The sequence below is a fragment of the Pteropus vampyrus genome, unplaced genomic scaffold (genome assembly GCF_000151845.1).
Source record: "Pteropus vampyrus isolate Shadow unplaced genomic scaffold, Pvam_2.0 Scaffold101, whole genome shotgun sequence".
NCBI lineage: Eukaryota > Metazoa > Chordata > Mammalia > Chiroptera > Pteropodidae > Pteropus > Pteropus vampyrus.
Window position 1 is genome coordinate 969,533 of NW_011888882.1, and position 14,627 is coordinate 984,159.

Sequence of the window (14,627 nt, forward strand, 5' to 3'; positions counted from 1 at the left end):
CAAATACCATTTGTAAATATGAATTTTATATAGAATTCTATGCAAGTCACATAAAGGGGAAAATCTCATGAACCTTATCACAGCACATGGTTAACAAGATATTGGTTTCTTTTAAAAAAAAAATGTGGATCTTAAAATTCCATACCAGTGTTTAGGAAAGAATAAATTGAACTACTGAATAAAAGCAACAGATTCTTAGTTCGCTCTCTACTTCCCCTGGGTTCTCATTAGAACCAACAGGGTCTAATTTATAGAAGATTTATAGAAAAGACAGAGAAAGAAAAGAAGAAATTAACCTCACAACTCAAGGGGCCAGCAAAAGACACTTTTTTTTTTTTCCAATTATACTTGACATTTAATATTATTTTACAACAAAAGATACTCTTACCTAAGATAATTGCATGTTTTTCAGTGCTTTGAATCAGTTGCCTTTGAAAAACGCATTTCAAAATTGCTTTAAAACTACGGGCTATAAAACTAAATTAAACACTTAATTCCAACTGCCTAAGACATTGATTTTGCTGGGCTCAACTTTTTGGCTTCTCCCAAGCCCACTGACTCAATATTGGCTGAGAGCGCATTTGCCAACACCTTTTGCTGCATCAAAATGAACCTGCTTTTACAATAATTACATCCTAAGTACTGTCTAATTTTAATATTAAGAAAAAAAACAGAACCACTGGCCTGAAACCACAGAATTAATTCTATTAGAGTCATCTTCTTAAACAAAAATGAAACAAAGCTCATATTGTTTCTATAAATACCATTATTATTTTTAACCATAATTACTGCTACAAAAAGTCTAGTATATGTGAGAAGTTTCCAGACTCTTTCTGACATGGGCAACCTCCATATTTTGTGGCCACTGTTGCCAGTATAGTTCTATTATGAAAAATGGAGCAGAGAAACATAAAAGATATTACTGAAAGTCCAAATGGAACACAATAGTCTGGTGCCAACATCTTTTTTTTTTTTTTTAAGATTTTTCTAGAATAAAAAAGGAACGTGGAGGAAAGTGACCTGTTTGAGGTGAAAACAGATTAAGCATAGAGAAATTTTCAGGTATAGCAACGTGTACCTGAATGAAAAGTTAAAGGACTCTTATGTACGATCAATATTTAACCAGTTAGCAAACAGTTTGTACTAACAAATAAAAATACTAAGTAGAATCTATAAAGGCAACTTATATTTCAGACACTAAAACTGACCATTTCTTCTACATTCGCTTACAGTTGACCTTGAACAACATGGCAGTAGGGGTGCCGACCCCCCACGCAGGAGAAAACATGAGTTTAAGTTTGGACACTCCAAAAACCTAACAACTAACACAGTCAATTAACACATATGCTGTATATCAGATGTATTATATACTGTATTCCTATAATAAAGTAAGCTAGAGAAAAGAAAATGTTATTAAGAAAATCATGAGAAAATACATTTACAGTGCTGTACATATTTATTGAAAAAAATCCACATATAAGTGGACACATGCAATTCAAACTCATGTTGTTCAAGGGTCAACTGCAATTAAATCATTTTTAATTTTTCAGATTTTCAAATCCCGATGAGCAGAAATCATAAAATTAGAACCCCAGAAGACAAATGCAAACATTCCCTCAGGACAACCTCACTTAAACCTTTCTAAACAGAGAATAACTCAAAGGCTTCCTTTAGAAATCTATTCTGAAGGTTAAAACTTTCAGAAAAACTTCCCTGTATTTAGCATAAATCCCTCTTGATGCTTGCTGTAAGTCAATTTCCTCTTCTTTTTCTTCAGGGAATATGGAAAACAGCTGTTCAACATGCCCTTTCAGGTTACTCTTTTTTTCTTGCCAGGCTCATTCTCCCCATGGGAGAAGTATAAACACTACAGGTGATTCCAAAATCCGGCTGGCCCAAGCCAGATTATCCAGGGTTGGTGAGCCTGGCCCCACTCATGCCTCTTGGAATGACATCATTAAACTGCCAAGGCCCCAAGGTAAGTTCTTTACCAGGATTTGTGGAATTCTGGAAATCCATGGCTTATAGTCTGTCCTCAGATATATTCAAACAACAAAAATAGCACAGTTTCAGGAAGAAAAGTTTACAGTCTGAACTGTAGGGACGGTAAGAAGTGTTGTCCTACAGCCAGGTCGTGTTGGTCTTTGCTACTACTCTATTGCATATGTTAGGGTGTTCAGTGCATCTTGGCATGAAACATGTTTAAACTACTTAGAGCTTCTTATCATGCAATTCTTGAGTTTCTTGTCCTGACGCAACTTTCTGGATGTAAGCTAACTTTAGAAATGCAGTAACTCTTTCAATACTTGCATCAATCTAAAGTACTACTCTAAATGACAGTGTCAATTTGTAGTCTCTTATTCCTTCATATAAGTAATCTCTACTACTACAATGGTAATATAACCTTCAGCTTACTACACTTTGCACCTAAATTTACATAACCAATCTAATGTTGTTATCTCCCACTGTAGGAATTGCTAACAAATATCCTCATTCTTCTTGCAATAGCTATTAGACTCCAACAGTAAAGTCAGTATATTGCCTGACTACTTCATCAATAAAAAATATTATAGACCCACAAGTTTGTTGAGCCCATTTCCTATACAAATCCCTTTTAAGAGTTATGAAATGCTGATTCGACTTTGTTGTGGTACATCCGCATGCACTAAATACCTATTGCTTAGTAGCTAAGTTTGTTACTCATGAGAAAAATACAAAAGCCTAGATTTAATCAACAAATACGCATTCACAATGCTATAGTATCTGTGTGTGCAATGAATATTTCAAATGGAAAGATTTAGATGGCAGCTTTTTAACTGACTGTGAACCTATTTAAATTCTGTTAAAAGAGCGTGTAAACTAAACATACACAGGGAATTTTACTATGATTGTCCTGCTATTTTTCACATTAATTGGGGAGAAGAGAGCAGCTATAAATTCTATAAATAATACCAAAAACATTTTTTTGGCATGCAGACACATGCACTCACTTGCAAACTCACTCCGACCCTGTCTAGGAAAAGCACACGGACACAAATAACCTACAATGGACATGTCACGTATGCATAATTGGGAGTTAACTGCATCTTTGTCTTTTGTTATATTTTTAAAAACAAGACCACACTTCCCTAATAGTTATAATAACTATTCCCAAATATACAATGCCAAAATAAGTCAAGCTTGTTATCAGTATGCTTATAGCTTCTACATATTACTGAAGAGGCAAATTCTGTTCTTTCAGTAACTGCTAACTAAAATTTGATGACAATGCTCACCAAGATCACGATTATGGAATATCCCAAGAGAATTAAAGCAAATACAAAAACTCCAGCAGTAATTTTTATGCACATTAAAATTCGTACTGTTATTTTGAATTAAAGATTGAACAAACTATTGCATTAAAAAAATAAACATGTGGCCTCAACAACCCTTTCTTCTCTTTCCAAATTAAAACATTCCCTTTTCTTCTTTGTGGTCTCCAACCATCTCTCTGAAGACTCTGCCTCCTGCAGGTTTATATTCTTCTGGGCATTTGAAAGAAGATCTAGAATCCACACCCTCAACAGGCTGGAACTTGCCTAGATAGGCAGAAATAAGCAACACAACTGGTAAAGCACCCAAAGACCTGAGGCCAGCTAACAAAAACTGATCCAAGGGCCTGGGCTCTGCAGAATCTAGACGTGGCCCCACAATAGAATCCTTATATTATAAGGCATGAGAAGAGATATAGAGGAGTGGAAGAGGAGGGAGCTGTGGGAAGGAAGTCTGTAAGTAGCCAGTTTACAGAAGCCTGTCAATTCTAGGAAGTTGACAGTTCATAGACAATATAGTAAGTAGTAAAAGAGAGTAATAACTGAATCTGTAAGAAAATGAAACTTTAATAACATGAATTTGGAGTCATAAAGGAGAAAAGTATAATTAAATGTGCAATTTAGGTTAATCTCATGTTTGAGAGAGGCCACTGATTACTTGTATGATAAAACAAACTGTTTACCTTCACAGTATTTCCACTTCCCCACCCCTAAAAAGAGTAGACACCTGCTCTACATCACTCTCCATTTCCACTAGACTAAAACATGAAAATATTAGAATTATTTGAAGAAAATTAAAAAGTACTAGGCAATTTTAAAATGCAAGTATATGTGCAGCTGTATGTTTTATTAGGGACTTCACCTTTCCTTCAATTGTCTAAACGCATATGAACTTGTAAGGAGGAGTTTATTAATCCTAATGACCCCTCTTTAATAAACCCATCTACAATACTTTGCATTTCTCTCTCTAGTTTGATTCTTTTCTGCAAAACCTCCACCATCAACTAACCAAACCACTCCTGAATACATAACTAGTAATTGTGAAACACTAAATTTAGATAGGTCAGAACTTGGGTCTACATTTATTAACTAACATATAGAGAAAGATTTTCTTTAAAAAAAAAAATTATTTCAATTAAAATAGTGCAAAATTTAATTTTTAAAAGGGTATTCCCTACTAGAATTGAGCATTAGAGTTGGCAAGACTTTTTGAAACTTAGTGCAAAATTTAATTTTTAAAAGGGTATTCCCTACTAGAATTGAGCATTAGAGTTGGCAAGACTTTTTGAAACTCATCCATTTCTAATTATTGCTATCACCAAATGGGAGCATGGATCAGTGCCTCAGGAATCTGCAATGTTAATCTCTATTTCTCGTTCTGCCACTAATTTACTATATGAATTTCATGGTAAAATAATTTTTTTCAGTACTCTGGGTTTATATACTTGCCTAATTTCCATGTTGGGCACTGACTAGGTTTAGAGAATTTTATTGTATCATTTGCTGGTAATTTGGTGACCCCTCCCCCAAAAGACTTTTATTCTAGAGATCACTACAAGGGAAGATAATGTAATTCCAAGATGAGAAAAACCTAAGGCATGAGTAATAAAAACTGTCATGTCCTCTGCTTGGACACATTCTTTCAGAAGGTTGCTGGTCATCAACTCTCATCACGTCCCTTACTCCCTTTTCCAGAAAAGTAAAGATCCAGCCCTTCTCAGTAAATGGAATGACGATATCCACTATGATGTTGGTGTTCCCTCTGCCACAGGTTCTAGATCTCCTCAAAGACCTGCCACATACACATTATGGGATAACAACAGTATTTCTCTTTTTTTATTGGAGTGGTGAAAGATGATAAGAATATTTACTATATTTAGGACTCAAACATGCTAATGGTTAAGTAATATTCAATATATGCTGCAACTACAAAATGCTAGTCTTTTTATTATTAGTTTCTTTATTCCTTTTAAAAACAAAGATCACTGTTTTATTAAAACCCAAATTTAAATATTTTATCTTCCTTCATGCCTCTCCAATTATTCGTTGAAATCATAATTCTGAATGAGAATCATGTAATTTCTTTCATGCAACACAGTGTGATCCAAGGCAAAAGAAAAAGACACCAAAAAATCTATCACAAAGAACATTAAGAAATGTATAATTAAATATTTTGTTTAATTGAAGAATGCACTTTAACCTATGATTTTAAAACACTTTTTTGGAGATGAAAAAAATCTTTATAATAAGGAATCAGGAAAGGCAGGACAGCATCTATAAAGTTAAGAATTTCACCTTACGGAAACCACCAGGTCCTCTCCATGCAGCAATGTTGGATACTGAACTGGAAAGACCACAGATTTCATTGAAAACCCATATTAACTAATATGCTGACTAATTTTATGAGTATTAAAGTAGATGCACATACAAATGTTAGTCACTATGATCGTCCTGACCTCAAGTGGCCAATCTAGCCGACTTCTTATTGGGTGTTTTCCCAAAACCAGGCCCCAGCCTCAGAGAGAGGAATTTTAAACAGCCTCTACCCAGCAGGACTGGGAAGGTCCTAAAAATCCCCTCAGTGACAAAGGTCTACAGTGTTCTGTTGCAAATTTCTCTTTGTCCAAGTTCTCTTTTTTGTTGCGAATCCCCTTCTACTTGGTGACTGTTACTATCAATATTTTTTAACGTGAATGTAAAAATGTATTTAACCAAAACTTAATGAAACTGATTCTGACATATACCCATCAATGAAAAAGTGATGCTTCCCAAGCTCAAATTTTCAGATGTTTATTTAGTTTAGTTCCCCCCCGCCCCGCCGCCCCGCCCATTTCTACGTTAGCAGCCCCAGGAGAGCTAGGGTAGTTTCTCATATACTTCTATGTGGCTTCTAAGTGACCAGCACTGTCTTGTACTTTTTGCCGAAGCCACACAGATGGTGACTAGATGATGGAGGTATCGAATTCAATCCTTTCTTTATTTTAACTAGAACACATCTTACCTACACGCTTCATAAAAGGACATATCTGTTTGGTGACCTTAAAAAAAAATAGTAGCACAGAATAGGCAAATACTCAAATAATCCTGTATTTTATTTGTTCTTGTGAACAATATACATTTTGTGATCCGATTTTAGTAGTACTATCTAAATATTCTACAAAAATATTGCACATCACATTTCATTTCAGAAGTCATCATTTCTTGAGAGATCCAAAAAACTGAGGAAAAGCTAATTCCCGAAAGATTGATTTCTATAACGTGGAAAATACCAGGAAAAAAAAAACTGTCTTGAAACTATTTCTAAGTGAAAACATCCATTCTCAATTTAATGTAACATTAAGTAAACCATTATTTTGTAATCCATGACTAACAGGAAAAAATTTTTAAAGATTTTTATTACACGAAGATCCATAGAAACTAAAAGCTGTCATTTCCTGATCTAAGGGATTCCAGGTAAATGCGGATCACCTCTGCTTTTAAGCAATGGATTCGGTTTCAACCTTTCATGCCAGCCGGCCCAAGCAGAGGCTACAGCCGCAATCAAATGAGCGATGAAAATGAGAAAGTTCTCGGGTCACAAACTTAGCTCATATTCCAGCCACGACAGATGTTGAGCCCATGTGGCATTGCTTACAGAACTTCCCAGCCAGTGAGTCAAGCGTCCCACCACCAGCAGCACCAGCACCACCAGGGGCTATCTCGGAGTGAGGCTGACCAACAATTTCGCCGAGCGTCGGCCGAGCCTAGCGGCGCTGGAATCCAACAACTGATGGAGGCTTGGGATGTGCTTCCCGGGCTTCCGCAGCTGCACGGGCGGGCTGCCAGCGCCAGGATGGGCACACACGACCACCACCAGCCCCATTACCAGGGGGCGCAGGCCAAGGAGGGCGGGAGTGTCTGTGCCAGCCAACCGGGCAGAAGGAAGCCGGAGCCACGGGGGCCGTCCGGGAAATCGCGGCTGGGCGGGCAGGACCTGACGCCCAAAGAGCGATTCGGGGATTTTACGGTGCGCCGGGATCGGCGCCGGGAGCGCGGAGGGTGGGAAGAGACGAAAGGCTGGCCCCGCGGTTGCCCCGCCACCAGGGAAGCCGCGGCTCCGGCTTCACGCCTCGCGCGCCCCCAGAAACCGCGCCGAGCCGCGCCCGGGCGCCGGGCGGGGGACGTGGCTCTCCGCCTCCGCTTGCGACCCGCCCGGGACTCCGGAAGAAAGTGGCCCCGCGCCGGGCCCAGCGCGGCGTCCGCCGCGCGCCCCTCCCGCCCCTCGCGCGCCCCTCCGCTCACCGCTCCGCGCTGCAGCCTCGTCTTCTCGGGCGTCTCCTCCCCAGCCTTGGCCCAGGCTCCAGGGCCCCTCCGCGGCCCCCCTCACTCCAGGGCGCCTGGCGCCCTCGGGGCCAAGCCCTCAGCGCGCCCGCCGCGCCATCGGTGCCGGTGGGCGCCGCGCCCCGGGACGCGCCGCTGCAGCCTCAGGCGGCGCTACTGCGAGCGGGGCAGGCGCGGGCGGGTGGGGTGTGGGCGAACCCGGGGGAGGGCGGGACGGGACGCGGCGGGCGCCGAGGCTCAGCCGGAGGGAGGAGGAAACCACAACGTCACCAGAGCCCGAGGAGGCAAAGATGGGGAGGAGGAAAAAGGGGACCCCCTCCCTCTGCTGGACCCCGATCTCCGGCCCGCCCCGCTTTCCCCACCCCCACCCCCCCTCTCCCGGGAATGGCAGCTTGCGAGTTGCGCTTGGCCTTCCCTTCCACCCGGGCCCCGACTCCACGGAACACAGCCCTGCCAGGCCTTTGGGACTCTGACTTGATCTAGTAGGTTCTAGTGACCCATGCGTCTCGGATTTGACTCTGGAATCGCCTCCAACCGAAAGATACTCTTAGAGGCCCAGGGGGAGAAGCCGATGCTTCCGTACAGCCTGGGGAAAGAAATCGAGGAAAACGTGGAGAACCTTACAACTGGGGGCTGTTGCCTGCTCCACTCACCTTCTCCAAAATAGTTACTCCTTTTCTCCTGCATTTAGTTTTACTTTCTTCTCAGAAAGAAGGGAGAAAATCACCTATTTAGAAGCAGTTCTCTCCTTAACTGTACTAGCAAAATACAGTAAGACCCAAACCAATGAACCCTGCAAACTGAATAGATTTTAATCATCAAAGGTAAGGGTCAGGAACAGAGCATTTGATGTATGCAGCTCACGAGGATATTCCATTTACCCTATCTCCTAGGCCTGTGTGGGTGGTTGGAGGAGAGGGAGAGGGAAACCCCTCATCCATCTGACTTCTGCAGGGGGAGGATTTGCAACCTTAGTAGTCACAGCCCCCTTGGAGAAGTTTCTTTCGTTCTCTTAAAGCAGCCACTGCACCAACCTGGCTTCAGGGAGGTGTCAGATATGGACAGGGACATCACCTCAGGGCTAACTTCGCGTCCCTCACTGTTAGCCTGTGATTAACCTACCAGAGTTAGAGTACAGAAGTGACCGATGTTTACCCATTCCTTAGAACTGGAGATGTTTTACCTAAGAGCAGTGCTTTTTTCCCATTTGCTTCAAAGTGCTTTGTTTGAGTTCTAAAGGGCCACCTCCATCATTTCCCCTGTTCTCAAGACCTGCAGAAGATTTTCCATTAGGCTACATTAGGAAAAAAAAAAAAAATGAGAATGTCTACTTTTATGCTTCTCTTTCTCAGAAACTGCATTTGAAGAGATTCCACACAAATAGGTCAAGAGGAACGGGTTTTGTTAAATTTTTGTTTTGTTCACTCAGGTAAACCACTAATTTGCATAAACTTCCAGATGTTTTAGAGGTGGCCTGTGGAAACAGAACAAGGGGCTATAGAATTTTAGAACTAGTTTTAATCTGGTTTTAAATTCTTATTTTGCAATTTACTGCAAGGTGTCTTGGAAAACTAAGTTTAGAGCCTGTTTCCTCGTCTGTAATGTAGAGCTATAATACTTTCATTGAACAATTATAAAGAGAATACAATACAAATAGCTAATATTTGAGTTATTTCATGCTAGAAACTGTGTTTAGGGACTTACATCTATTAATTATTAGAGATGATTAATTGTGAGAGTGCATAGCTATAGTACATAACCCATAGTTGTTAATTTCCATTTAGCTTCTAAGGTCTCTTCTAAGGTTTGTAAGAGACCTTAGAAAAAGCATCTGCTTTGATTGATTTAGCTTCTCAACAAGTAACCTTCTCGCTCAGTGATTCTCCAACCTAGAACATCAAATCATCAGAAGAGCCTTGATAAAATGCTTTTTAATAAGGGCCCCACACCAGACCAATAAATCAGAATCCTAGGGCTAGAGTTTAAGCATCAGCATTTTAAACTATCTTTCCAGGTGATCGTAATGTGCAACAAGCACTGAGAACTCTTCAAAGGAGGCAGTACCCACTGCATTGCTCCCTTTCACCCCATTTTGCCTTCAGTGGACCTGGAAATCTGCTACTGGATAATATCCACCTCTTGCAAAGGATCCCCTATACAATAGGCCTCAAAGATCTGCAATTCTGCCCTCTGGAGTCTTTCAGAATGCATCTAGCCTGATTCCACAGGAGAATGTATCAGTCTTTCTTCATCCTTTCTGAAAGCCCTTAGAAGGTGATTTATTTTGCCATCATCCCTCTCAAAATTTGATCCTAAGAACTGAATTCAAGGTTTCATCCAAATAACACACAGTAAAAATGTAATCTATGGCTTTGTTCTAATTACTATATTTCTGCAAGTAAATCCTGGGAGCTATTATGGAAGCAATATTACCCTATTGACTCCTATATTACAATTTACTAAAACTCTCAAGTAGTAAAGTCTTTTTCACAACTGCTACAAAACACACCTTCTCAACCTACGCTCATTACAATTTGTGTTTAGCACTTAACATGCTAGTCTATAACATTCTAGTGTGCTAACTCAGGCCTCATCTTTTAGCTTGTTGATATGTTGAATATCATTGATGTAACTGAGTAGTTCTACCTCTCAATTTCAATTTCACATCTTCTGTAAATTTGGTCTATATGCCATGTCACCATTCGAGTTCTCATTCTCGGGAACTTTCCTTGCCAACTGTCACTGAATTAGCATGCTGTCGATTAATGATCTCGTCGAGCACTCATGTGTTACTGAGTCATATTTTCATTCCTTGTCCCAGGGTGCATGGTATCTTTACAGAAATTAGAAGAGAGTATACTACCCTTACCTAGGCTGAGAGATTAGGAAAAAGCAATCTCTTCCAGAAAGATCCCTAAACAGCAGATGTGCTTTGTCTATCTGATGTGTTTGCTTTACTGATGTAGCAACATTGTCAAAGGAAATGACTACTTAGTGAAGTCTCAATAACTTCTGAATTTCTTCCTTTTTTAAGTCCTCAGATATTACTTTAATAATAGGTTTGTTAATTTTGCTCAAGATTTATGAAAAGCCCCTTGTCTTAGTTTTAAGAATCAAGCTGGTGGTTTTGTTTTTTTCTTCCAAAAACATCGTACACTGTGCTGATTCTAAATGTTAAGTCCTTACTTGCAAACTCTCTTTGCTGAGATGTAATTTTTTTCTAGGTAAGAGAAGTTAAGTTTTAGAAAGCTAGGATATTTTCTTACAAGTTCTTCACTTATCTTAGTTTTCAATGAACTCTTGCAAAGTTCATTTTATTTTTTCAGTTAGATGGTTATTTTTTCATGATAGGGAAGAGAAAAATTAAAAAGGGAATTAGTTCTGGTTATCCATTTATTCCAAGTACAGATATCCTTTCAATGTTCTTGTCTGAACAAAACAAAACAAAATGTATATTTTTTTTTGTTGTCCTTAGTTTATTCTTGACTCTAGCCTAAAGGCCCCCAGTCTTACATGGTTTCTATTCTCTAGTTTATAATTCATTAAATTAAACTCAAGTTTTACTTTTACATTTTACTAACTGGCCAGCTTGTGCGTAACTGTACAACTGCTTCAATCCTTAAAATGCTTTTTTCTACTACCTCAGGCCATATTAGTCTATTTGTAATAACAAATAAACAAAACAAACAAAAAACCTTACTCTGTACCTAAAAGATTCATCCTCGAGTCACTGAAAAGGTATGATCATCTTGTTTTGCTCAAGCTCTACTGTTCTATACTTGTACTTACTTACTTAGTGATGATCTCTTTCAGTCTCCCTTTGTATTTCTGGGCATTCAGCCCTGGCCTGACAGCCACCAAGACATCTCCAGCCTCCCTTACTCAGGCCTCCCTGACTTTTCCAGTGCTGCCTGCTTCTCTCCACGACCTAAACTGTTCTGCCGACTCAAGCTTCCTGAACTTAGTTCTTATCATTAAAACAAAAGGAGACAACATGATTGGAATTTGAGAGTATTATACTAAGTGAAATAAGTCAGACAAAGACAAGTATTATATGATTTCACTTATATGTGTCATATAAAAACAAAAACAAACATAACAAAGCAAAAACAAACTCATAGCTGCAGACAGCAGATTGGTGGTTTCCAGAGTGGAAGCGGGTGGGAGAAAGGTGAAATGGGTAAAGGGTTCAATTATATGGTGACAGATGGAAACTAGACCTGGTGGTGAGCACAATATAGTGAATATAGATGTCGAATTATAATGTACACCTAAAACTTTTATGTTATAAACCAATATTACCTTAATTAAAAACAAAAGGAAACATTTACCAACATTCTTAATCGTAACTGAGTTGCACACCCTCTCCACCCCAGTCACAATTTGAGGCTTTTATATACAATTCTTCAGGTACATATTTTCTGGCTTCACGATCTTCTAACATCATTAAGTATGTCAGAAACTTCAATATGTGTTTCATTTTATCCTCAGAGGCACTGATGTCGGCATTACTATGTTCATTAGACTTATGAGAAAACAGAGGCTCAGAAAGTTGAAATGAATATCCCAAGATATAAATGGCTCCGACCACATATGATTAAGTTTTCTGATATCAAATCCAGGCTTTTTCTACTAAACTATTCAGCCTATAGTAACTCGAAAGCCCCACTATAGTTTGAGTGTCCTGGCCTCAGGGAAAAGTTATTCTCCGTTTTTGATTGATTTTTGAAATGGATGATTTTTATATCACTTTCTGGCGATATAAAATAGATTTATTTTAAACTACCCAAGTTGTCCCATACACCTTTAAATTACAGCACTATTCTCTGAAATTACAAAAATGATTACTGATATTTGCCACATGAATGAATGAAATTAGATATTTGTCTTTTTCCTCAGAGTTATAAAATGGACCAAAAGAAGTTTAAGCATATGACATTTTCCTAAACATTACTTTTGAGAACTGTAAAGGACTGCAGACATCACTAAGAAGTTTAGAAAATGAATGTTTACTGAAGCTTAATTTAATTTGGTGATTCCTTATAATATGTACGTAGATAGTATTTTATCCTTCTCTTTTTACCAAACTCTGGCTTTTTCCGGAAAAGTGCAGTTAAGGAAGAATTGTGTGAAGAAGATTCTGAGGACAAGTTCACGGTCTGGGAATCTGATTTCCCATGTGCACATGCTGTTATGGTTTGTTATTTCAAGAAATAGCACAACTGCTCTCTTCATGTACCCCACTTACTCACGACCCTACTGAAAGTAGTAGAGAGTATGCCAGATTTGCACTAATTTGGAAGCCACACCTTGAGGGATTTTGTGCTAACATATTCAGGAAGAGATAAGGAGTTGCTCGAGCAATATTCTGCAGTAGTAATTCTAACCCCTGGCTTCATGTTAACATCACCTGGGGAGTACTTAAAACACACCAATGTCTCAGAAATTCTAATTCAATTCTTTCCAGGATGAGGCCCAAGCAACCCATATGCTTTTAGATACCAGATGGTTCCAGTGTGCAGCCAAAGTTAGAACCAATGCTCCATTGCAGTGGTTCCCAAACTTTGCTAGTCATTAGAACCATCTAGAAAGAGCTTTTAGAACTTCTGACACCCAGGCTGTAGCTTCTACCAATCAAAGTATAAAAACGGGTGTGTAAAGCCCTTTGATTCCAACATACAGAAAGTTTGGGAACCATTGTTCTGTAGTAGTATTACTAAGCAGGCACTTGAACCAAATGAAGTAGTAGGTTCAAACAATATGTGTATCTGCCATGTTTGTACTGGTTTAATAATTATATAAAATATTGTCAAGATTGGTTTTCACTAAAAATGCAAACTCTGTATTTATCTCTTCTTTCTTTGACTGCCTATAAAATTATGTGTATGCTCCTGGTAGGGTGATAATTACATTATGACTTACATGTCTTGATTATTTTTATATTAAATAAAAATTCTACCATTTATTAGATTTCATTTACACCAGTTCACTAATATACTTATTTCTAAGTACTTTTGTTATATATGCAATTTGGGAAAGTGATACTTGATTTCAGTATTGGCTGAACTATTGAAGTTACTTTCAAATTGTGTTAATATTTCTCTTCACATTTTTGCGGCCCAAATATTACATAAATAATGAATTCCAATAAAACATTGTAACAGCCAAGCTATTCAGACTTTTTCTTCTGCTAAGGAGATTAACTATATCAAGCAAAGAAAATCTTGGCTGTTTTGCACTTACAGTATCTTTTAGATGACGAATAATTGACAGTTTGCTGATGTCAAACCGAACTATGTAATCTAATGACATTTTTCTATATTTTTTCTAATCTAACTCCAGAGAATACAGACTTTCTTCTTCTGTGTTTTAACTTTTATGATTTTTTAAAAATAGTGCCGTTTTGGGGTGGCCATTTTAATTCTTCATGACCAAATGGAAAACATTCATGTTTTTTAAAATGCTAAAATAAAAATAAATAAATAAAAAGGCTAAAATAACAAAAAATAAAAGCCTGACTAAAGTCTAATAGAAAAGCAGCATTCCTGAGAACTTATCATCTGTGCAAGAAAAGCAGAAGGAAACTTAGAATAATTATATGCCAACCGTTTCATTTTACAAAGAAATCAAGGTTAACATAGGTGGTGATTGTTATCAGTTCTTGCTACTAATTACTGATAGAGGTGGGAAGAGAAGTCAAGCCTCCTCGTTCCTAGCCAAACTTTCTTTTTCCACTTCTCCATGCTACATCATCGGCCAAGAAAGCGCAACTAACTTTTCCTTCTGAGATTCTCATCTTTTACACAAACTGTGGCAATTTATAGAAAAATGTAAAATGTAGTCTTTCCATTAACAAAATGTCAATGCATAATGAGAAATTAACTTTATTTTTGGAGGAAGTCAAATATCTACTCAAAATGTAAATAGGATGGTACCTTTTGTTTAGCATGGTTAAACTTGATGGTATATGTTACTTCTAATTTTCCACTTACATGG

At 38.5% G+C, this 14,627-nt stretch overlaps 1 protein-coding gene across 1 annotated transcript in view; it reads right to left on the bottom strand.

Moving 5' to 3' along the window:
• The window catches only part of DSE (dermatan sulfate epimerase), a 56,457-nt gene extending 48,007 nt beyond the window's left edge, over positions 1-8,450 (bottom strand). The window contains exon 1 of the mRNA XM_023533370.1: positions 8,285-8,450. Within this exon, the coding sequence (XP_023389138.1) occupies positions 8,285-8,318 (34 nt within the window). The 5' untranslated portion in view covers positions 8,319-8,450. The remainder of the gene's footprint in view (positions 1-8,284) is intronic.
• Between the last annotated feature and the right edge of the window lie 6,177 nt (positions 8,451-14,627).